This window comes from Dysidea avara, chromosome 14 (assembly GCF_963678975.1).
Source record: "Dysidea avara chromosome 14, odDysAvar1.4, whole genome shotgun sequence".
NCBI lineage: Eukaryota > Metazoa > Porifera > Demospongiae > Dictyoceratida > Dysideidae > Dysidea > Dysidea avara.
The window spans coordinates 14765762-14792081 of record NC_089285.1 but is presented as its reverse complement, the minus strand read 5'-3'; the positions used below and the strand labels follow the sequence as shown (position 1 = coordinate 14792081).

The window sequence follows — 26320 nt, the reverse complement described above, 5'->3', positions numbered from 1 at the left end:
AATCTACGCCGGCAACACGGGAGTCGACCAACAGTTAAGAAGAGATACCCTCAACCATGCCCATCCAGTTGTCTTCGTCGTCTATCCATTCATTGGGCTCCCGTATTGGCTGGGAAGAAAGGGTCAGTTCAGGCAGAATGGCACAGAAGTAAAATCGCTTCAACTTCGGAATAATTTTGGAGCAGAACCCTTCGTCGTACTGGATCCTCTCACAGTGGCTGTCCTTGGCTCGAATGAAAATGTCACACCATTTCCTGCCCGTACAAAACATGGCGAACTGGATCTGGAAGTGATACTCGTGGCTGCGTTTCAGTGATAACGAGCCGTCGGTCTTCTCCAAACAGTTACAACGTTTGCAGTCTAACGCTTCTTGCAAGAGCAAATCCTTATAACTATAGGGATTTTAAACTCAACCAAGCCTTCTGGTGGTGAGGCGGATGGATCCTTGACCCATGCGTCTGGTGTTGCAGCTAGCCATGAGTGAGTAGCTGATATGACTAAACCACAATTGCGGTTGATTGTAGCCCCAGCAGATCCAGCCATTCCAAGTACTTGATAGAGCTGACTCTTTCCTGTGCTAAACCATACCGGGTGGCTGTGTTCCCCTTGAAGTTGCTGTAAAGCAGTCACTGGACAAGTGGAGCAGAAGCAGTAGTTGATCTGCGTTGGTCAATATTCTTAATGTTTGAAGAGGTGATGCGTAGCCTCCTTTCAGCTTTCCAAATTGCCCTTGCAGTGTCATCATCTCCCTGTTGTGAGGTAAGCAGTTCAACTCTCTTCATGGCATTGGTGTCAATGAGTATCTTGCTTCTGTAGAATGCCAATGACAGTTCCTGCAATCGGGAGCATGGGAGGTGGCTGGGAACATCATCCACTTCAGTTTCACCATCATGTCTAGATGGTAAAGGATGGTATAAAAGGATTTGTGTAATATTTATGAAAAGTATAGAGAAAATGGATACTACAGGGTGGACATATTTTTGAAGGACAACTTCTATGCTTTAAAGTGGGTGGTGTGTACAGTGTGTAAGCTTCTACACAATTTGCAGCATGTCAGTTGGCAAATTTCATTGTGATTCTAATGCCATTCTGTATAATTTTAGTCACTATGCAGCAGAACCTCTATTTAATGGACACTTTGGGACCAACTGAAATTTTACTGCTATAAGGAGGTTGTTCTCTGTCCTCTTGATAAACTAAACATACAGTGTCCTCTACAGGGAGTATCCTTTAAGAGTGATTCTGCTGTAATGCAACCAAAATTGCTTGCTGGTATGAAACTTAGGTAAAATGTGTGTTCCCTTTAACTGGTATGCATATTCTGCAATAACTAAAACTTTTGTATTACCTGGAGTATGCTCTTCGTGAGCTTATACTGTTATCAACAGATGCTGTACAGTATTTTGCCCGTTTCCTCCTTTCTTTAGACTCATCAGTAGCCTTCCGCTTCCTATCCTTCTCACAGCATTGTACAGCATTCTGTCCAGAAGCCACGAAGACATCAGGTGGAGCGCCAATAGCCTTCTCCCATGCCAGTGGTCCCCAAGATGGTCCCAAGTTGCAGCGTAGTCCAGCTCCAGCACAACGGCCTTGCCAGGAGCCGCTCTGGACTCTATTGATTTGCTTCCCACCGTCAAACTTCGACCTGATATGCATCCAGCTTTCTGCCAGGTTGGTCGTAAAATTACCTGTAGTGTGTGCATACCGAATATTAATTCTCACAACTCATTTTAGCTTACCAATTAGCTGTGGAGCCTTGCTCACCAGTCTACTAACAGCTCGCTGGATATCGCATATCATTCCCATGTCAATGTTTTGCAGATCTTCTTCTGGGATGTCTCTCACTTCGTCCAGACACTCATCACTTGTGGCATATATCCAGTGCTGTGCCTGTTCAGTCATCAGATCATCAAGGTCATCTGGACATTCATCAGGTGGATGGAGGCCAGAAGATGATGCTGAAGCTGACAATGTGGTAGGAAGCAAATCAAGTTGTGGAGTATTAGTACTGCTGTCTGATGGTGCTGGGCTAGTGGATGTAGTGGGCATATTAATAGCTGGAGTAGGGGTTGATATTGTGGGCGTGTTAACAGCTACAATCGGGGGTGATACTGATGCAGCGGACGTTGATGGTGAGTTGTTGGTGTTTGTGTTCTTATGCTTTTGTGCTGTTTTACAGAAATCTATGCTGCAGTTGGTGTGGCACCCAAAGCAGTGGAGAGGTCCATTCATGAGGTCTTGTTGCAGCTTGATAATGGCAGTTGTCCTGTCTGGCTGTTTGCTCCTCATCACGATTGCACAGCGAGCTGCTCTGGTGAGTCGTTTCCGCATTGCCTCCTTTAACTTCCCTCTACCTTTGTAACTAGGATTGTTGGAAACTAAATTCTCCAGTTGTGTGCGAAAGCACTTGACTGAGTGATTTGCACATTCCACTTTCTCAATGGCGAAACCCCAGGGAACTGCAGAAACCAGAGTTGACCAAACAGAGCTGTCACCATCACCTATGAACTTGCTGTACTTCACCCCATGTTGCTGTATACACTTCTGAAAGCCTTCAGCAATGATGCTTGATTCCATGGCAGATGGAGAGCCATCCCAATTCTTGTAACAAGAATGTAGTGGAGGATCATCGGTATGACTACATATTGAGCAGTATTTGTTCCGGACACCCATGAACAATATCTTCTGTGTCTCTAATCCAATGATGACTCCCACCCCACTTTTCGCATTGTAAGAATGTTTATGGGCACGTTTACTCCACCCCCATCTAAGATGACTGTGATGGCTGGGTCACCCAGACAAGTGCGATTCTTGGAAATTGCTATCTGCTGCTCTTCCTGGCCTGCCTGTCTCATGGAATCTTCAAGAAGAGTTGACCACCACTCTCCGATGCGTTTCTCAGCAGCAATAAAGGATCGCTTTGTCATGGTTGGGACTCCAAGAGTTGCCATAGACTCCTGTAATGGGGCATGACCACCACCCGTTGACATCTGGCCCCATACTGCAGCTAAATTACTCTCCCAGTACTGACCACCGGTTGGTCCACTGACTCTAACAGATGTGGAGAAGGAGAACTCGGTATGGCAACCAGCACAACGGGTGGTAAGAATTGATGCTAGTCCTTGTCTGCGTTCTTCCCTTACAGATATTATGTGGTCCTGCGGAGACTTCTGTTCACAGGGTGAGCAAGTTGCTACATGGTGAGCTACAATCTGTAAATGTTCCTGTAGCTGTTGTAGTTTAATTATTCTTCTATCATTAACTGTCTCTGCCGTGCTGTTGTTAACTGTTGTGTTATCTTCTTTTCTAGCAGATACTCTCCTCTTACGATATATGCCACGGGAAATGTGTCTGTTAAGTTTGTTCCTTTTGTTAGCCGTTGTTCACACTACAACTGTAATTTAGATTTTTCATTTTAAAAATGTACGTATGTATAATAATAATATTACCTTCAAACACACTACAAGATGTAGACAAACTTTCGCGTAATGAAAATTGCAACACCGACACGTGTAGAGGCAGCTGGCTGCGTTATTAGTATAGTATCTATGCTTAGATATACCATAGATACACCGCGAAACTCTTGTACGCATGCGTGTTATCAGTCCTAATTTACATTAAGGTGGCATGTGTGCTCGCGAACCAAAATTCTAGACATTTGCCACTCTCTGCTTAGTAAAGTAGACACCAACGGGTTAACAGATAAATTTAGCAGTGCAACACGGAGAGTTTTGTTTCGAAAAGGACCCGGTTGTGGGGCAAAATTTTCGACAATTTTCGATTGAAAACATCGTAGTGATCATAAATTTTGCCGTCAGTTTGTATTCCTTGACGCAACTACTTCCTTACTTTCTGGAGACCTAAATACTATGAAATACAATGATATTATGTAAAAAGTACGTTTAAAATAAGTGCATAAGATACAATATTTGGCACGCCGATTGTCGCACTTTCAAGGTTAATAGTGCAGTGTCTTCTAGAGTATCCTCTGTCACCGTCGTTCCTGTAAAAGACAATTATATATGTGATATGTTGACACTATAATTTATATTCAACATGCGTAAATAGACGATTTTTTTGGCTTCAACCGTAGTAGTAGTATCCGGTATCCCGTAACCTTAACAGCTCAAAGTTAGCATAAATTTTCAAGTAAAAACACAAGCTTATCTAGGTTTTCAGGAAGTAATCTGTTTCGTTTTTCATTCAAGATATTCCTAGTGACAGAAAAGATTTCTTCAGAACAGACACTCGTTGCTGGAATACAAAAGTATCTTTAGCTAAGACAGACAGTAAGGGATACTGGAATTCTCGTGCTTTCCACCATAAGAGTGGCTTTTCGTCAATGTGAATAGTTGCTTCACTTTTGTATCTACAAACTTCTGCAGTGACTCTTTCCAATTTATTATATCTTCTTTTTGATTTACCTTGGTAGACATCTGAAAAAAAATTTGAAAGATTACTTTTCTTCCTCCTAGGTGGTTCTGGATTTGGTTCCGCTGGTTCATCATCTGACACACCTTCAGCAAGTGACAGTAGCTCTGCCTTCGTAATTTCGTAGACATGTCCATGTTCTAAAGCTGGAATAATTGGACTAAGATTCTTGAATCTTAGATCAAGAAATGCAGCTATTCTCAGGTGCTTTTTAATATCATCTGAATCATATCTACTTTGTAAATCATTTGATATAGATTTTTTAATGCGTTTCAACAAATAGCTATCGTCGTCTGCATCTTTAAGAGTAACCTCAAGTACTTTGTGTAATAACGGTGCCATCAGTGAAAATGTTGGGTACCTTGAACCACTCATAATCGTTGTACCATCACAAAACGGCTTCAAAATACCACACAAATCCTTGATTATACCCCACTCCTCATTTTCCGGCAGTAACGAGCGAATACTCCTGTCCTTGTTTTCAGCAAGTACAGCACAGATAGCAGCCTGCTCTTCCTGAACATGTTCAAGCATGTGGTAAGTCGAACTCCAACAAGTTTTACACTCCATCACTAGCACATGCTGAGGTAAGTCTAAACGAACTTGCTTCTCCAGCAAACAGTTGGTAGCCAATGTAGACTTATGAAAATGCTCCACAAGTTTTCTCACTCTCCCCAAGATATGGGACACAATAGAAATTTGTAATGCCTTACCAATACTAAGTTGCAATGTATGACCAATGCAACCTAAATGGGATAATTCCAGCTCTTCAGTGATAGTGTCCCTAATATTTTGGCCATTATCTGTTGTCATCATCACAACCTTGTCAGTGATCTCCCATTCCTCCATGGAGTTGCGTAGTTCGTCAGCAAGGTTTAGTGCAGTATGAGAAGAAGCACTTCACGTGTTTGCAAACTATAATGACCCATGTCCCAGTCACTGCTTACAAAGTGAACAGAAAGTGACATGTACCTACGGTTGTGACAACCAGTCCATAGGTCTGTTGTCAGTGAAAGATATTCCGCCCCATCAAGTGCCTGTTTAACAGTGTGCCTCACTTCATCATACTTTTGTGGTATAATTACTCTAGAAAACTGAGACCGACTGTAAGGTAGAAATCTGGGATCAAGTGTGTGTAAAAGTTGATGAAAAGCAGGACTATCTATTACACCAATGGGCTGTAAATCATCACAAATAAAGAAAACAAGTGCACTCTGACACGCCGCATACCTTGCACTATCCCTCTTGTACGCTTCCTTTCTTAATATCATTTCCATTAGGCTTTGCTGCTTCCCAGTCAAAGTTGTGCTCGAGTTTCCCACTGATTTGCTGCCTTCCTTTCTTATCTCAGATATAATTTCTTCGTGTTGAATGAAATGATGCCGTTTCAGATGTGTAAGTAAGTTGGTAGTATTATTTGAGCATTTCACGTGCTCGTCACACAGTTCACAAATGGCTTTGTTCGGTGTAACAATCACCTGGCTGTTATCATTGGTAAGGAAACCAAAATATTTCCAGATTTTGCTTCTTGAAGACGGGTGACACTTACATTGCTTGATAAACTCGTAAGAGTGTGACTCGGCGTGGCCCGAATGGTCCGCCATTTTTAATAACTTGAGTCGCGCATGCGTCAATTCGATACGGTTGTTATGTATCTGTATCACGATACACTGAGAATATCGCGACATTGCAATATATTGATTCGTATCGCACACCACTACTTATTCCCCCCAAATTTTAGTAAATTGACCAAAGCACACAAGTTATTACAATTTATCTATGAAGTGTGCAAAAAGAAAAAGAGAAAAATGCAAAGAAAATAAGATGAACTCTGAAAGCGCATACTGTATCTCAGTGATGGATGGGCGGATTCATCTCAAATTTGGAATGGGAGGTGCCCTAAGTTTGCACAGCAAAACTGATTAATTTTCATCCAGCACTATCAAGCTACAGATGTGTGAAAATGGTGTTTCTTGGTTTCTGTAATATACGCACTTGTTTGTCGCATGCCTGCACTAGCTGTACTTGGCTGCACAATACACTTTCATGTGTCTTGATACTATGAAAATAAAATATGGATCTATGTACATAAGACACAAAAATGGTTACATGTGATATCAAAGATCTATGACAGCCAAAATAACTGCAATAGTCTTTAATGAGGGTGTACAGCAAACGAAGCATGAGTGGGAGAACTAGTACAGCACTAGGTTTTGTATCATGCAGTACTGCTTTTGAGACCTTGCCATGAATGCTATATGTTTCATACAACTAAGTTAACAATGCTTTAAGTACTATATTGTAGTTTTCCTGAAGTACTCGTTTCAGTTTCAGCTATTACACTATTAGAAAGAATCTATACAATCTGCAGAAGTCTCCAGTAAAAGTACATATGACCAATGAGTTTATTTCATGTGATGTAATATAGAAACAGTAGCTTAAGACACATTAGTACTTTGACTATGGGTAAGCTGGTAGACTAAAATTTGCCTTTTTTCCTTTGCTTTTAAATCCCATAGAGTCCAATACGAAATGTGTTCAGAAGCTGGTTTGTCCGTGTGTCAAATAGGCACAAAGCAACCAACTTAGTGTCCTAGTCTAAAAGCTTACCTGCTTGAAAATTTATAATACTTCATTTATCAACACACTTATGTTCATGTGAGTGGGAACTACACACACACACGCACACGCATGCATGCATGTCATCACGTACATGCACACGGTTTTCCCAAACAATCGAGCACAACACATTTGCTGCGGGACACATGCCTGTTGGCTTTAGTTGTTATATATTTATACCACACCTGTGGTTGAGATCAAAAGCGCCACGCTGTGGATTATAACTGATACACCACGGCAAACTGTGGTATATAACTGATATACCATGCTTTGTGGCTACACTTACCATATATGGTGTAACTTCACACATTCTGCAAAATCCTTATCTAAATGGTAAATAAGTCTATAATAACAAGCGCCTAAATCAACCAACAATTATTCACCTCAGGAATTGGAACAAGTTTTGATGAACTCTTGTCTCCTTCATGGATAACTCACTATAGTATGTTCACGTTGAGCAGAATCCTCAAAAACATTTAATAAGTCATGAATGCAATTACACACAATCTTGAAATTTGGCTCATTTGTAGTACTGCTTGACCCGCTAAAAATATTTCAAAATCTTTTTGTTCAAATGTTTGACATAATATTTACGGCCAATCAAAAAATTTTCATAATACATTTCCTTTGGGGAAGCCATATAAGTACAGTGTCCATTGCAGCACTTTCCTGAACTTGTAATGGAATGAAACCGTACGTGTCTGTTGTTGACACCTTTGCTGTTACCAACAATCGTCTGGTTGGCTGAAATGTTAACTCCGTTGAGAAAAAACCCACTTTTAATTTTTAGCTGTTTTTCAGGATTCAGCTCAATGTGAACATACTATAATCGCGATTATGTGGGCATGGCACTGCAAAAAGTGTAAAATGTCTGAATTTCTATTGATTTCCATCTCCAGGAGGTGCTGTTTCACTATAACGTACTATCTATAATCATTTTCATCTACTGGAGTGTAGAATATAACAGTTATAACACGATTACTCGGGATATGACTAATATACGCACTCTCACTCAAGCACTGCGCGCTCTCGTGAATCGTACGTATATTTTAGTCATATCCCTCATAAACTAAAATATATATATATTAAAAAAAAATTACTTTGAAACAGTTATTGAATTTCAAAATTTATTGCAGAAGTTAGTACACAGTACAGTATGGATGAATGTGTCTGCCAACCATAAGTCCTCGCCGGGTGCAAGGAGATTGGGGAACTGTGGTGTCGCGTGATTTGTGCACGCCACACTCCCTGAAGATTCCACGACCGGTGTGGTTGCCCGCCGTACGAGTCGGTCGACACAAGTAAGTTAGTGCACAGTACAGTCATGCTCAGATTACTTTCACAGTGCCCTGTCAAGCTCAAATGTGTCTTCTAAATAACTCTATTACATAAGTTTTTACAAAAAAGAATTTTCTACTCTTTCATTGACTGGATGGCTTAGCTTTCACTGTTAGATGCTTTGACTTGACATGTGGCTTTTAACATACTGCAGGAGGTACAATGCACATGGGAATTAGTAAAATGCGGAATACGGAATAATGGAATTGCGGAATAACGAAATAAGCAAAATTAATCTTTTGCAGATTTCACAAATATTATATGCTCTATAGTAATTATGCTTTATTTACCTTGTAATAGCTCTGCATGGCGCACCACGGCGATGGATAGAACAGCAGTCGGTGAGCATTAAATGGGATGAGCACACAACCAATAATCACCCTATAGTATGTTCAAGTTGAGCTGAACCCTCAAAAACATTTAATAACTCATGGATGCAGTTACACACGATCTTGAAATTTGGCTCATTTGTAGTACTGCTCGACCCGCTAAAAATGTTTCAAAATCTTTTTGTTCAAATGTTAGACATAATATTTATGGCCAATCAAAATTTTCACAATACATTTCCTATGGGGAAGCCATATAAGTACAGTGTCCATTACAGCCCTTTCCCGAACTTGTAATGAAGCCAAACCGTACCTGTCTGTTGTTGACACCTTTGCTGTTACCAATAATCATCTGGTTGGCTGAAATGTTAACTCTGTTGAAAAAAAATCCACTTTTAATTTTTAGCTGTTTTTCAGGATTCAGCTCAACGTGAACATACTATAGCACAATCTACCTTTGCTAACTTTACTTAGCTACACTCTTGATTCAAACCTGAAGAGTTTTGAAATCCATTTAAAGACACACAACCACTGGACTTCCCTACTGAACTCTAGCGTGACTCTAATAAATTCAGTCGTATGCACATGAAGGGCAGCTAGTTTAACCTAAGAATAGAACTAGGTCTTGGCGCTTTGTAGCTATATCAACTAAGGAGTATAGATAAGTAAGTTTAGCGAAAGTAGATCGTTCTAGGGTGATTGGTTGTGTGCTCGCTTGTCCCATTTAATGCTCGCCCAGCTGCTGTTTAGCTATCCATCGCCGTGGCGTGCCATGCAGAGCTGTTGCAGGTGTAAATAAAGTATGATTGCTATAGAGCATGTAACTATTTGTACAATCTGCAAAGGATAAGTTTTGCTTATTTCGTTATTCCACAATTCCGTATTCCGCAATTCCGTATTCCGCGCTTTACTAATTCCTCAATGCACACATCATGGACTTACTTCTGTGTCCTTTGTAACCCATTTATTTTCATTAGTACCACAAAGGTGTTGATTTGTTGTTCTCACATTGATGGCTTTGTGTTGTTTCTCTCTTAAGAATAAAACCAGAGATTAAACTGGCACGCCTACTCCTTTGTGGTCCCTACTATACAGCACTATCACACTGTATGATAACAGTAGTGAGTTGCCAGCCAAACTTCTTCACTGTAGCAGGAGTAGCAAAATCTGGACTTGTAGTGGGCAAATGCCTCAGAAAGTTAACAGTTTACAAAGTAATTTAAAAGCACTATCCTACAGCAAGAGTATCCATGAAATAACATCACTCAAAAACCATCCTAAATTTTCCCTGACAACGATGAGGCAGTATAGGTTAGGCAAAAGTAAGCCCAAACAAGCCTTCAGATCGACCCGGAATGCTTTCAACAAGTTGCTATGGAATTTAAAAAAAAATTATTAATGGATTTTCTGCTGACTGAGTGACTGAGTAACTGATGCCTTCAGGCAAGCATAACTCGACATGGCTAAGGCTACGGGTTTGATTTGTTCACTGTTCGACGCGGCTTTGGCCTGAGAGGTGCCTTTTGGTATACCACAGTACATACAATGAATTATTCAAGGACTTACCAGTGTCCTCCTTTGTGTCCCATTCATCTTTAACATATTCCAAATTAAATAAGAATTTTGGGGTAAAGTGCTGGAAGGAATTTTACACTTGAGTGTGTGTAGTGTTTTATTGAAATTTTTTTCAGAATTCTGTAGGAAATATTCCCACACCGTTGAATTTTGTAAGAAAGATTCCTACACATGGCACAAAGTGTAAGACATCTTCTTACAGTGTAGGAATAATTCCTACAAGTGTAGGAACCATTCCTGCACTACTGTATAATTAGCTATTCCTACAAGTCTAGGAATTGTTCCTACACATTAAGTCATGTGTATGAATTTTTCTTACAAAATTCAACAGTGTGGGAATATTTCCTACAAAATTTCTTAATGTTACCCTACATGTGTATATAGGAACCATGCTTCTTACACAAGAATAAATTTTGGTACATCACAGAAAATTTGCTGTGTTTTGAGAAAAGCTCCACAAATTAAAGTTTTGGTGTTTGGAACATGTTCTTTGCTAACAGAGAGAACAGTGTCAATTTGATGATAGCACATAATGGCTTCCCTTCATACCGGAAATCATCTGTATTTTTCATAGTGGTTACTTTGATTCCAGAGGTGCTAATCGAACAGTTCTTGATTCGAAATGGGTTGAACATAGCTAACAACGAAGCGTAATGGATACTTCACTTTTCAGACGATAATTGATATAGGTGGGGTGTGTAGCACCATTCAGATGCGGTATACGTGGGTTCACCAGTCATAGCACAGAAGGGATATACACTGTAACACTTCTTATTGTTTTGCTGTGATTTAATATTATGGACTATTCCAACTTGTTTCAGTACTTTTTTATCGATGTGCTATGAATTCCAACTTTTTTGTGTACTTGTACTCAATTAAGTGTTTGCACTTATTCAACAGTAGTCCTATTGATAGTACCACTGATATTTGGGCACTCAATCCATTGAGAAAATAGGAAGAGGGGTGCATAAGGAAGGTGGTCAATTGTTGTTATGAATTGATCTGAAGGTATTGTACAACGATTGTTACCACAAAAAAAGTATCTCGGCTATTTTACTGTTATCCTTATACTTGTTAAATTATATAGTAATCATAACATTATGCGCATACGTACTTGAACACGAGGACAGGAAAAGGCAATTCTTCCAAAAGCTTCAGCATGATCTACTGGTTCACTTATCTGTGACAGCTCTAGCCTACACTGTAGACAACAATAAACACAAAATGTAATAGTTGATATGCATACATACATACATGGCCCATTGCACACACACACACACACACACACACACACACACACACACACACACACACACACACACACACACACACACACACACACACACACACACACACACACACACACACACACACACACACACACACACACACACACACATGTACTGTACACATACACACCAGGAGTGCATCGAATCCAATGGACAAGGGAACATGTAACTCTCTAAACAGCGAAATTCAAACATGGCGACCAAATAATAATAATACTATATTATTTATTTCCTTATAAGGCTACTTGCATGTTTAAATACATCAAGTCTGACGTGCGATGAAGCTATAGAAACTGAAACGAATGAAAGAGGAGCTGGAAGAAGACAAACGGAACAAAACTCGATCGATAACAAATGGTATTGATACTGAACGCCTCTTAGGCACTGAGTATTGTGATTAGCTGTGCGTGTTCGTTCCGTTCCACTATGTAGATCAGTAGCTATAACCTATCATATTAGTATAGTCTCGCGTAACCACACCACCGTTTCTTCTTTGTATAGCTATACATAAGAAGAAAAAGTGGTCTGGCTAAGCGACAGTGAGTGGCAATGCTACTAAATGAAGCAGTTATTTTATTGCATTTCTTTTTTCTCTGTACGTATAGCCTTACAATGGAAAACGTAAGCTATTGCTAAAAACCAAAAGAAATGAAATTGCAAGTACTTTGGAACCTATCAGCCTATTAACAATTAATGTGCCAGGAAGTTGAGGCAATAGTTGGTAAGGGAATGCACTTTGCCAATTACCCAAGGCATTGTGGGATGCTATTGCTGGTTCCAGCAATGGATTATCAAAGTTTGTGTCAACAACTAAAGCAAAATTTATGCAACTATATCTCTGCTGTGGAAAAGGTGCTGACAAATCTTGCCGTCTGTTTTGTGAATGGATGAAGTACATGGCATCCCAATGAAACTGATGAGGCTGACAGTTTATGGAGAAGCTTGATAGTCCCTTATTCCGGTGAAATCTCAGATGACACCAGAAGAGTTATTGTGCGATATTACACATGGCATACAGAACTACTTGACTATACAAATAGCAAAGCAGTTGGAGAAGTTCAGTGATGGTGGCAACATTGAAGATAATGACATTGATGATAGCAGTAGCAATGGCAGCAATGATACTGCGTTATATAGAATGGGAGGATGGGCAATACTCTTTGCCAAGAGATTCAGACAAAACAAAAAAAAAACAGAAAGAAGCAGCACCAAGATAAAGGGAATCACAATGATTTGAAAGAGGAAGTACACTTGCTAAATGAGTTCTACATAGATAAAGAAGAGAAGTTTGATTTGGAATTACCTATAGGGGTAGTAGAAAAATTGGATCGTGGTGGGTTCACAATCCCTAAAAAAGAGCTGCTACCATATCTCAGTGAAGCAGAACATCGGATTCATACAATCAACACTGTAACTTATTTGAACTGATGTGATTATATTGTATAGGCAAAAAAAGCTAGCACATGTGAGGACGGCACACTGCTCTGTCTACTCACCAGTACAGTGAAGGGGATTATGCCATCAGCTTCAATTAGCTATATGGAAAGGACCCACAGAATTTTGGTGACAAAGTTGTACAACTGTAGGTACAATGAATTCCTGAATAGTGTAAACCAGCAGTACTTAATTTAATGGAGGAAAGCAAAACTGTTCTGGCATGTATAAGTGTTGAATAATCAAATCCACTTTGCATCCTTTGTAAAGTTGTTCCTTCCACTTTGAAAATACGTACTTGGCGACCCAACAAGGCTAGCTCAAAAAAATTGTCAAGTGCTTGAAGATACTCAACAACTGTTTCAACACTAGCAACATTGTTAGGACCAGGACTAGGGCAAATTCCACTAGCTCTGAGATGACTTTGTTCATGCAGCATCTAGGTCCACACATGGACTAACTTGCATGATTTTGGATGGTGTGACATTAAGTCTGGTCCAAGCATCACGGTATATGTGGTTAGGCTTAAGGTATGTGGGAACACTGTGATGTCAATCTTCAATCAACTTCACAGTGATACATGTCCTCAATGACACTCCATCCAAAACTAGCCTTCTTGTAAATCAACTTCCTGGTTTCTCCATCTGCTATGGACCCGCTCTGATATAATGCAGCAATCATGCTTTTGAACAAAAGAACAATAGGACCTAGAAGAGCATCTACCGCTGTGCATAGTATACCTGGTGGGTAGGATAAATGATGAAGTAAATGTTATTGCCAGTGTATGGACTGATAAACCAAGGGGCCACAGCAAACTTATCTGCACAGTCTGGGGAACAGAAAAACCTAAAAGACAAAAGTACTTATAAATATATTATTGCAGTTACTAATACTTTTAAGCATTTTGATCTTTGATAAGTGAGGTGATGCTTCATCAAACACAACAGCAACTGTTTTAAATCCATACTTGTGAAATTTAAAAATAGCATCCATCATAGAAAGTATGATAAACTGATGCTACAAAGGAAAATTAAATAACAAGTCAGTATATAAACTCACCGACATAGTAGTTTTAGTTGTATAGTGGGAGCCAAGTACATCAAATCAGACATAAGATCTCACCAAAGTGTCTGTAATATATAGGCAGTCCTTCGTTGACGGAATCCTGGCTGGAGAATGCGGTATGTATCACAAAATGTAGACATTTCTTCGTGGGTCATTGCATGTCCAATGAACTTCTGGTTTCTACTGTTCCACAATAGCTTCATACCAACCAATGAAAGCATTAGTGTAAATATATATAGTTGTTACCTTCACTTCATCAATTATACTGTAAGTGAACCTTCTCCTATACGCAAAGTTTCTTCATGGTCAACAACTCTCTCTGCAGTAGATTTTCTCTTCAGTACGTGCTCTTGCGCCATTGCCACTACTTCATCATATTAAAGTTTCTTCTCAGCAAGACGCTTTTCAACTTCTCCAGCTCCTTCCAAGTTGTAGTTGATATAATATTTCAAAGTACGTACACACAATAAAAACCTCGAGAAGTTCTTTTTTTGTTTGTTTGTTTTCTACCTAAGTTTTTGTTGCTCCCACTTAAAGTAAAAACTGTAGTAGATTAAAACTATGTAAAGCATCATATGCAGCAGGACTCCTGGCATAGACTGCTAGAGCATTTTGTACATATAATAATAACTGTGTGTTAATACATGTACATGTGTATGCATGCTTACCCATCCTTATCGTTATTTGACTCCAGCGATTTGAATGTTAATTGACTCTAGCGATTCGAATGTTAATTGACTCTAGTGATTCGAATGTTAATTGACTCTAGCGATTCGAATGTTAATTGACTCTAGCGATTCGAATGTTAATTGACTCTAGCGATTCGAATGTTAATTGACTCTAGCGATTCGAATGTTAATTGACTCTAGCGATTCGAATGTTAATTGACTCTAGCGATTCGAATGTTAATTGACTCTAGCGATTCGAATGTTAATTGACTCTAGCAATTTGAATGTTAATTGACTCTAGCGATTCGAATGTTAATTGACTCTAGCGATTCGAATGTTAATTGACTCTAGCGATTCGAATGTTTACCAGTCACTGGACAAGAAAAGTACAAACACTCACATGTTGTACTGTATAAAATCATAAAAGTAAATCATGTGTGTATCATGTATTAACTAAAGCCTAGTGGGAGGTGATTAGTAAATATTAATAATTATTATGCACTAAAGTACCCTAACTGAGCAGTCACCTAAAATCCTGTTGCATACCTGATGAAGCTTGATCCTTCTCATATTCAATATTTTCGGTGACATCTTGGTGCCATGCAGCACGGAGCAGGTTATTTTTTTGAGCCAAAAATATTATCACCTCATTCTCATAATTCATTTATGGCATGGCAGTTTTTGTTCACTGCTTTGACTAATTCCAGCATCTCAGTATGTTGTTCATTGGACAGGTCACAGTTATATAGTTCTAATTAGTGTAGTTTTGCTTGGATAATTTTTTTCTGTTGGCTAATATGGGAAACACGGTGCTGTTGGCTATTCGGTGATAAATATTTGAAATCATAGTTAGATGACGCCACTGTCCTAGATTGCCTTTGAGGTTCTGTAATGGTGGAATCCCGCTTGACCACCTGTTGTATATCATGATGTAATTGCTTGCATGATTTACAAGCATCATATAATACACTTGATGGCTGTTGTTTGGAACATGCCAAAGCTCACAGGTATCTGAGTCTAGTCGATTAAATGGTTTTCCCCATTCATGCAATTGCTTAGTCACCATACATTAGATGGATAGCTGGAAATTCCTGGGCAGACAACATATCCAGTCTCAGGTAGTTTTAAAAACTTTCAGACTTCACAGGACTACTTGTAATTGTTCAAAAGTATACAGAGAAATTGTATGTAATAATGCAGCTGCCATCACAGCGCAGTGAGATATAGGGATTATTGAATGGTCCAGAATCTAACATGCTGGCAGTAATGCAGTAAATACTAACCCGTGAGTTCCTCCAAAGTCCTGACAGATACAGTAAAAGAGCTACAGCTTTTCCTGTCTGTTAGAGTGTCAGAAGCTCTGCTTAATAATTTACAATTACATAGCTATATGAACTCTGTACCCACAAACTAATAGCTATACCTGGTGTATCACTCCACAAAGTATTTTCACGTTCTAGCTTCGCTAACAGCTTCTGTCATATCATTGCTCTCAGAGGTGAGTCTCACAACCTGCTACGCAAGTTGTTACATGTTGTGTTAGTCAAACTGGCATTACTGGCACCCGCTGCATACCGAATTCGATTCAAGCTAGGTGTTTCCTGTTTATAATTATTCAATTCTAACCCTTCATTCAAAAAAAGAGGCCAGTCCACATCCATTATAAACTGTTACTCCCCTTTCCAGCCACATAATAATGATGCAACCCTTAGAAATTTATGTAATTTCCTTATTAGGATAATACTATTATTAGAATTTGGACGCTGTGTTTGAATTTGCCCGTAATGTTAGCAGTGTACGAAGTTACATGCTCCCTTGTCCATAGGATTTGATGCGCTCCTGTACACACACACACACACACACACACACACACACACACACACACACACACGCACGCACGCACGAACACATACATGCACTTACACACCAGGTACACACATACACGTACACATGCATGTAATAAATGTGCACATATACCACATACACACATGTAAGACAGACACATACATGGATGCATACACCATGCATGTACACACACAAAAGCAAAGCCTTCACAGCCAGCAGAGTCACACACAAACACTGGGACACCTGTGTGCTATTCAGGTGCTACGAGTCAGTACAGGCAAATCCTCCTGAAGCAGCAGAAGGATGTACCATGTCTCACAAGAGAAAGATGTGGGCACCTGAAGTCCTACTGAAGCTTCACCCACTATGTGAGACACAGAACACTAGGTACCCATTGATGTTATAGCTGGGTGGACTGCTTCCCCAGCTGACACCAGGGTAGATTCCGAAGCTTTGAAGCCTCGTTCAGTTTCATAACATTCGGATGCTGCTTTACCCCACCAAGCTTCATTACCATGGATACTAACAAGTTAAACCGGTTGCACATGTATTGTCACTCCTTGTGGAAGCTGCCATTTACATACTGTATTTTCTGGTGTAGTTATAGTTTAAACAATAGTTATACTGGAGCTATAACAAAGTGCAGGAGTTTGTACCACAGTGTACCATCAAATGTGTTCAGTAATTGCTGACATGACATTTGTAACAAAGCTTTGAAGCTTCGGTAACATTTTTAAAAAAGAAGCTTCGGAGGATGTATATGTACATTCGTTCCAACCCTAGTGTGCGTGCAATATCAGTTAGTGTTGGTTAGATAATATCAAGCCCAACCATGCCTTCAAAACATTTCATATGATACACAAGCCACACGTGGATGTACACATGCAAAAAAGGTTTTGGCTGCTGCTATGCGGTAACGCCTACCCAGTGAACCAGCACTGGCGTGTGGGATGCTTGAACATACACGCACATGCATGCACTCACACATGCATGCACAAACACACACGTTCCATGTGATAGCTGTTGAAACAGCTGTTTTGCACTTTGTGCAGGTTGGACAGAGTTAAGCTGACGGTATTCCAGAGAGGCTCAGCAGGGATACAACCATGGAAAATGCCAACTGACACCACCACACGAAGTTGACACACACAACCTAATCTCATCTCACAAGTCAGTTTAGCCAGCAAAATACTGTTTCCAGGGTTCACCACACAGAGGCACTGAGTCACACACGCACGCACACACATGCACGCACCCACGCACACACAAGTACCTGAGAATCTGAATATGCTAGTTCAGCTGAAGTGTCTGTCTGCTTCATAATTTTCATTCCAAGCAACTTGTTCCAATATTCTAATGATTTCTGAAGGCTAGAAACACTCAAAGTCACCTTAACCACTGGATCTAAAAAGCAAAAATAAAAACTAATACTTACATGCTACATAGCTAAACAAGGCAGGGATGCAGAAACACAGCAATTGCATTGGTATTTTGTAAACTTTTAAACCTTCTTAGAGTATAGAAGTACTGTATAGTAGGATTTTTAGAAGATTGTACTTACTCCTGTACTTAAAATCATCCAACCAAAAAATATAAAAGACGACTTGGAAATGTTAATTAGCTGAGTTGCATATGTAAACTTTAGGGGGAATTATTACCCTTCACTACTGTATCACAGTACCCCCTTCTTGAAAAATTCTGGATCTGCCTCTGTACACAATTTATTTGCTACTTCGAATGGTATGTGTTAAAGATGTACTGAGCACAGTATCAGTTATTTTAACCACCATCACAATAATATCCTTTACTAGATAATACAACCACTAAGCATAGAAAACACATAATTCGTACCTTTGTCTCCGTTGTCTTTATCAGCTATGCAAAACGGAAACCCTCCTGGAGCTTCGACAAGAAGACACCCATCAGAAGCCTTCAAAGGGAAATAAAAATACAAACAAATAACTAGTCATACACAGGGGTGTTTTGTGTGGATAAGACATATACAGTGGAACCAGTCTGAGTGACCGATGTAACATACTTCATGGACTGCACACACACACACACACACACACACACACACACACACACACACACACACACACACACACACACACACACACACACACACACACACACACACACACACATACACACACACACACACACGCTGAGCTGGAAACAGTCTCTTAACAATAATCCAGACATTATCTACTGTAGTTCTTGTAATATTGGGGACAGCATTATGGAACTAGACTAGTACTACTCTCTCATAAATCACGAAGGTCATGCATGCCCTACATTATTAACAAAATCACAGACATTGGTTGAACTAAATATAGCTTTGTTGGCTGCTATACAGCTATTCCTCCACTTATATGAGTGCATGTACGTACAAACTGTTCAGCTTATCGCTAAATTTGGAGAAGTTACTACATCAGCTGGAAGGGAACAATCATGGATGGTGGCTGGCAAAAATGAGTACTGGAACAAGATAATTCTTGCTTTTAGTTGTATGAATCTTGGTCTGAACTTTAGCTGATGGATGCCAGAAGCTTAGACTCAATAAGCTCCTGTGAATATGGATAAGCCATAATTTATAGCGAATGCACACATGCAGATGGGTACAAAACTTACTTAATATTGAGTGGGTGGGTGGCACGTTGTGCTTGCTTTTGTGACTTGTAAGGAAGAGGAGTTGTAGCTCAATATTGGTGTCTACAGCATTGCTAATGTTTGAGTTATTCTGTTTGCAGCTCAGTCCGTGACTCCACACCTGTATGCCCAGTCCACAAAATTCCTTAGTGATCACCTTTAGGCAAACCCTTTTGCTTTAACATGCAAGTGGTTGATTTAGATGGCAAAAGTTTAACTTGGAGAGTTTAAAGTTTGGCTGTTTAGATAGGAGACCTTTCTATACAGGTGGCCATTAAGACAAGTTCCACTGGGCATATATGTACACACTTATACACAAACTTTAAGACCTGTACGTACACTCACACATAAGGAGATAGTGTTTTTCCACCCACAACATATTATTACTTGATAGCACAATTGATCTGATCTAATACTATAACGTCAGTGGTCAAGAGGAAATACTAGTAAACAAGAGTATTGAATGGCCATGAAATAAAACATCACATCTTTCAGTGATCATTAGCATACTGTATGTAAGCAGTGAAAGGTTGTGATTAGCCCAATTTGGGAAATAAAGAAAACAAAAACACATAGCATTAAAGCAAAACTGTTTTATACCTCACAACGTCATGCAAAGCTCCTAAACAGCAAGCTGCTCTTCATTTTGTATGTTCTGCTAGTATTCAGCATATACATACTATGACAAGTGTGAATCTACACTGAATTCTGATAACAGAGAAAAAAAAATAGCACAGAGATCTAGAGCTTAAGCCACTCCAACCTTATCTACCACAAAACTTTGCAGATACAATGTACACAAACACACATATATAGTGAAACCTCTAAAATCTGACGCTCATTGGGATAAGAAATTGTGTAGGATTAGCAAGGATGTCAGATTATTGAGGTAGTACTACATAGAAAAAGTCTTTTTGGTATACAAAACAATGTTAGATTATAGAGGTATTCTGGGTTACAGAGATGTCGGATTAGAGAAGTTCAGGGTATGTCTATATCAAACCTGAGTATACTTGTATCCAGCTGACTTAATTTTCTCAACAGCTTTATCAGACCAAATTGTTACGCCCTACTCAACATGATGGATTAGTGTAAAGTAGTAACGCATAAATTAGAACATACTCTAAAATCATTTCCTCTCTTGTATGACTTTATTCCATAGTTGTATGTGAGCTCAAACACAAAGTGATTGTCTTCAGCACCATAGCCAACCATTGTCTTGCTCCACTTTCCATCATAAGGCCTGTACATGTACACAACATAAGTCTTCATGTCTTCATTCTGTCATACATGTGAATTAGAGTTGATGAATTTCTCTCACACTAGTGATACACCCATATCTAAATCAGGGCTTAAACACCACACCTTCAATAGGGGGTACTTGTTTAACTTGAGAATGTTGGAGATGCTTTAAGCACAGCTGAAACAAATAACACAAAACTCTCTAGAATTCCTATGGATATAATTACATGAAAATGATAAGGAGAAAACATCCTGACCACCTGGTAGACTCCTGTAAGTGTTCGAGCGTAAATCGGATGGCTGAAGGTTCGAGGCTACCTAGGTCCAGTCATGGATTTTTTCTCTCCTTTCTCCAACTTTTCAAACAACCTTAAGTAGCTAAAGTCTTTGAGCAGGCTGTAGGACCAGGTTCCCTACAGACCTTCAGCACTTGTGCTGTAAAGCATTATTAAATAAAAAAATTAAATTAAATAAATAAAATCCATTTACTCAGTTGAAAGCTTACAGCTGCAATCCTTTAATTTTGGGTAAAATTAATAATCTCAGTTTGGTGCGTCTGACTAGTAATGCATGTACAGTATGTTGTTAAACAGAATGATAGTACCATGCTGCATTAATTATTGAAGCATTGTAATAATCTTGCAAACAGTGGGCATGAGTCATGGACAACAAAAATCACACTTCTAAGGTATGAGTAGACTGCTTCTTAAAGACCAGTTTAGTGCACAAAACATGTCCAACATTCTCATTCCAATTTTTTTTCTAACTTTTGTAAATATGTTACTGTTACGGTAGGGCCCATTTTAGCACAGAAAGCATTTAGCTTGAGGCTACTGTACAATAATCATCCTGAACTATCATATTATAAGAAGAACGTCAGCACATACACTACTTCATAAGAATGTCAAATTAGGGGTACAGGTATGCCAGAATAAAAGTAGGGTACTACGGCTCAATGCACAGAATGCTGCTGAAGGCAGCTGGTCTAGGCATGTATCCTACAGGAATACTTCGAGGAACTTAACACGGATGAAGTTGACAAACTGGGTAAAAGACAGGTTAGATGCTTTTTTGTAGCAAATGCTGCTATAAAAGGTAGGAACTGATGGCCTAATGTATTTCGTGGACTGAGATTTCCCGAATGGGCTGGAACAGTCTCCTAACAATTTTTTTAACTCTTGTAATGCTTCGACACACCATTAAGGTCATGCTGTTCTTCCTTTGTAGATCACGAAGGTCGAGTATGTATGAACTAATTTATTGGAATATTTACGAAATGTAGTTTATGTGTGTGTAAAGTGGACTTTGGTTGTGCTTTTATGTGCACAGCAGATTTCGGTTGCATTCAAATTTCCTGAATTCAACATAGGCATATTTCAAAGCATAGCCATGCAATCAACTCATTAACTATCTTCCTAGGTCTACCATACTACTCAAACTGATAGCATAGCTACACGTGCTTTGAAAGTAAAGGCACATGCACAACACAGAAAACTCAAAATAAATAGTGGTAGCGAGATGCTATTGTACGTAGTGTATTTATTTATTTTATTAATTCTTTACAGCACAAGTGCTGAAGGTCTGTAGGACCCCTGGTCCTACAGCCTGTTTAGAGTTGTTACATAGAGTGTGTTTGAAAAGGTGGAGAAAGGAGAAAAAATCCATGACTGGATCTGGGCTAAAACAAATTGAAGTATTCACACACTGCCCGTACGATCAGCATTGGATAGTTAAAATTTTCTGCTTATTTATTTGGTATGAATTAAGGCTACACTGGTCTACACATGTACCACCACATGAAGCTACAATAACACAACTATTGTACAATGCTTTTGTAAATATTCTTATAAATTAGTGCACGCCTTCATGATCTACAAGGAGGACCAGTATCAGCAGTTGTAGCGTCCGGCTCCAGCATTACAAGAGCTTTAAATGGTTGGATTTAAGAAGCTGTTTCCAGCTCAGTCTGAGTCTGCAAAATATATCAGGCCAGTAGTGGATGTTTATTACATTTTCAAGTTTGATTGGTGATCAAGGCTTACTGATGAAGTTTGACGATCAAGAGAAAATTACCATCGACATTTACGCAGCAAAACATGCAAACATGGCATTGCAGCTGCCAATAGTTGCGATACATAGCCAACAATCACTTTGTCCTTTGGCCTACCATGAAAGGGTCCTCGCATTTCTTCATCGTCCCTCCAACTGTGGGATTCTACGTAGCCAGCCATGAATGCAGCAGCTAACTAGTCTGGCGCCGTTGACCCTACCTAAAATAGGGTCATCGGTGGCAGACTAGCAGCTAACAATGATGAAAAAATTCATCATCTATGTGTGTGATACGTATATAGTGAAAAACGGTTACACAATTATTACTAATATTATTAAAGCTTTAAAGTTATTTCATGGTTGCTCTGTTAACCATGAAATCCATGAAAATTACGTACCATGAAAACTTCCACACATACAACAAGAGGTCGGACTCATTTGCTCGGTTCATCCTGACACCTCGGCTTTAAAACCTGGGAGATAATTAGGCTGTAGCTACCTGACTGCAGAAACAACAGGTACAATGTACTTACATGTTCTGATGATGTTTATAATGAAAAGATGCACAAAAAACCTCTGAACATATATTTTGAAACGTTCACTGCATGGCTAAGTCATTTTGTCTCACATTTCCCCGAGCATTTCACAGGAAAAGACACAATGAAATTATACATAAAATTCTACAATAGGTTTATAGAGCAGTTTCAGCACGTGATCAAAATTACGTAAACCATACCGAGGTGCCATTTTGATGCACCACTTGATAGACACAAAGTGCAGAATGTCCAGGTTGTCAAGTTATGCTGAAGGCCTTTTCGACGAAGCAAAGGAGCGATACAAAGGGAAGCTATCTATCATAGGTGGGATTGACCTATTTCTCAGCGACATAGGCATTTTAGCCAACAGTTTTCCTCCTGTGGAATCAATTGATACTGTTTCTTACTTGGTTTTATGGACTAGTTTTGTCACAGCAGAGCAGCTTAAAGCACGGAAAGGCTTTGAAACGTACGACCAATTTGTAAGTGGTTGGGTGAAGGATGTTAATAACAGGAAAGTATGTTGTCACTGGCAGGGTAAGATTTATTAGTTGAATGATACAAATGCTTGTTGTACAGTTCATTGTACATACATATATACAAAGTTATAATTATTATGTGTTGTGTTGTGTAGGTACACCATTCACAGATGATGAGTGATAACACCATTGCGTGTGTGGATAATCCTGGAGGAGTCGGGTCAGGTCTGCTGTGCACATTGCAATTGCATGGCAGGCCTTGGAGAAGTCTGTACACATATAGCAGCAGTGCTGTTTTATCTGGAGACAGTTTCAAGGATACAGGGTAAACAAACTTGTACTCAAACAGAATGTGAGTGGCTTATTCCATCTTATTATAAGAACATTGAGTATAAGCCAGTAAGAGATCAACTTTACATCTGCTAAAGGCAAGAAGAGAAAACTTGATGAGATGTTCGAGAGAAGCCCTTCACCAGAGTGTACTGAGGATGGTGATTACGGTGGAGAGACTGTACCAAAGCATGGTTGTCGCTCAACTGATGCAGATCTGGATTTGTTATTTGAGAACTTAAGCACTGCAGGAACAAAACCAGGTGTATTGTCCCTTGTACCAAAATTTTCGGACAACTATGTTCCAGAATCTTCCAGGGATAATTTCCCGATAGTCCTCAAGTTACTTCAGAAGCAATCATATATAGGGCTAAGGTATGACCAATTGTTGGAGGTATGCAAAAGTGTTTTTGACAGTATCACAAGAGATGGCAGAATCAGTAGAAAAGAAACACGTACACAATCTAAATCAAATTTATGGTTCCAGCATCGGGCGGGAAGGGTCACTTCTTCACGTATGAAGGCAGTATGCCATACAGACTCCACAAACCCTGATCAAAGCTTAGTTAAATCAATATGATACCCAATGGAATTGAGTTTCAGAAGCAAGGAAACAGACTGGGGTCAAAAGCATGAGAAAACAGCAAGAGAACTTACTTCAAAAGACACAAATCAATGCATGAAGGCCTGGCTGGCCGTTACAGAGAGTGGATTGGTTATTAATCCACAATGGCCATTCATTGCTGCATCATCAGATGGAGTCGTGTTTTAGAAATTAAATGCCCTTATACCCATCGGAATGAATATATAGAAGCAGTAGCTTGTAATGACAGCAACGTTTGCTTACAAGGACATGAAGGAACATTGCGTCTTGATCGCAATCATGCCTATTATTATCAAGTGCAGACACAGATGTTTGTCTGCGATGTTACTTACTGTGACCTTTGTGTATGCACGTTTCCGTCTGGTTTGGAGGACTCTGCATTATTTGTGGAATGGATAACGAGAGATGAAAATTTGTGGAACACCATTTTACAGAAATCTAAGCATTTTTTTATTACTTGTTTACTGCCTGAAATCTTGGGAAATTGGTAAACCTGACCTACCCCTGCTACAACTGCAATACCATCTAGTTCTCAGTCTACTGACAATGACATGGATAATGCTACAGTGTGATAATTGGAAACTATACTGCTATTACCAAGGTCCAGAGGAAGGATCCATGGTTGGATGTGACAACAGTGACTGCAAATATGAATGGTTTCACTTTAGTTGTTTGAAACTCTCAACTGTTCCAAAGGGAAAGTGGTACTGCCCTGATTGTAGAATTTTGTCACAATTTCTGAAACGAAAAGGCAAGGGTAAAAAAATATATTAAGATGTGAGGCATGTCATAACATTATAAATAAGTTTGTGCCGACTTGTGCATACCCTGTTTTAGCAGGCCAGTCACATTTATATAAATATTAATTATTGTATATGTTAATACTATTTCTTATGTTTACTGTACAATTGTCTATTAGCTACAGAATTGCATCATTTTAGTCAAATGGTACTACTGAATCACACACATTGTTTAAGGCACAGCAAATACGGATTATTCGATCAATTAAAGGTTTCTCTTCACCTTTTCTGATTATCAAAAAATGAACTGGTAAAGTACTTTGTAAAATTGGAAATCTCTGGCGGACAGAACCAATGACACGTTCCACATGTATGCGGACATTAGCAATGGTTGTAGTTTGTTCAACCTCTGTTGCTGACAGTTGACCCTTCCCCTTCGTGAATGCAGGAATGTGTAATTCAGCCTGCATAGCTCCCACAGAGTTGGCAATGTCAAATCCACGGTCTACTAACACTATATCTCCTGGCAAGAGTTTCTTCAGAATACCACAGTGTTCTGCTAAGTATTTGTCACTGACACGCCCACCACAACTCTGTGAGACAAATGATACCACACCCTGCGGAGTAATACCTAAAAGTATTTTGATGGTATTGCGGTGCTTATAATTTGACCACGTCAATGCTCTGACTTGTAAATTGGAAGGACGTTCTACAAAAATTTCAAAACAGTCTAAAATGACTACCACTTTCTTTCCAAATGATTTTTGAAAGCAACTTGGCATTGTTTTCCTTAGGGCATTACGATCTGGCCATATTATTAAATCTTGTAGCCGAATGTCCATTTGTGTCAGCCACTTTAAAAGAATTCTTGAGATTGTAAAAGCAGAAACACTAAAACTGTAACCCAGGAATTTGTTCGGTGCATTTGTCCGCAGCTTCACCATTACACATATAAATTCTTGAAATCGTGACAATTTGGTAGCTGGCAATGTCCTGCTCACATGGTCAAATACAGCCTTCAGTACCTTTAAGTTAGGTAAACCAGTGTGTTACAGTGAAATCATCACTCATAAAACCTTCCTCGCAGAATGGTGGTAA

General features: G+C 39.4%; 2 protein-coding genes and 1 long non-coding RNA gene across 4 annotated transcripts in view; 1 reads left to right on the top strand and 2 right to left on the bottom strand.

Moving 5' to 3' along the window:
- LOC136243880 (glyoxalase domain-containing protein 4-like) overlaps positions 1–26320 on the bottom strand; it is a 43807-nt gene that overhangs the window by 15831 nt on the left and 1656 nt on the right. Inside the window, exons 3-7 of one of the 2 annotated variants that reach the window (XM_066035437.1) lie at positions 20365–20485; positions 20246–20311; positions 18442–18520; positions 17864–17994; positions 11404–11490 (exon numbers count right to left, since the gene is read on the bottom strand). In XM_066035437.1, coding sequence (XP_065891509.1) covers positions 11404–11490; positions 17864–17994; positions 18442–18520; positions 20246–20311; positions 20365–20485 — 484 coding nt within the window. The remainder of the gene's footprint in view (positions 1–11403; positions 11491–17863; positions 17995–18441; positions 18521–20245; positions 20312–20364; positions 20486–26320) is intronic. The other variant, XM_066035438.1, reaches the window with a different exon arrangement.
- On the top strand, positions 632–3455 carry LOC136243879 (uncharacterized). Its single transcript, XM_066035436.1, has 7 exons — positions 632–759; positions 817–901; positions 1428–1671; positions 1735–2132; positions 2180–2314; positions 2367–3200; positions 3311–3455. Exons 1-6 carry the CDS (start codon positions 682–684, stop codon positions 2417–2419), a joined length of 993 nt encoding a protein of 330 aa, XP_065891508.1. The 5' UTR covers positions 632–681; the 3' UTR covers positions 2420–3200; positions 3311–3455.
- Positions 13475–14769, bottom strand: LOC136243882 (uncharacterized). The gene is made up of 5 exons (XR_010695005.1): positions 14324–14769; positions 14135–14274; positions 13906–14029; positions 13753–13858; positions 13475–13694 (listed from the first exon to the last, which is right to left on the bottom strand). It is a non-coding gene; the product is annotated as an uncharacterized lncRNA (long non-coding RNA).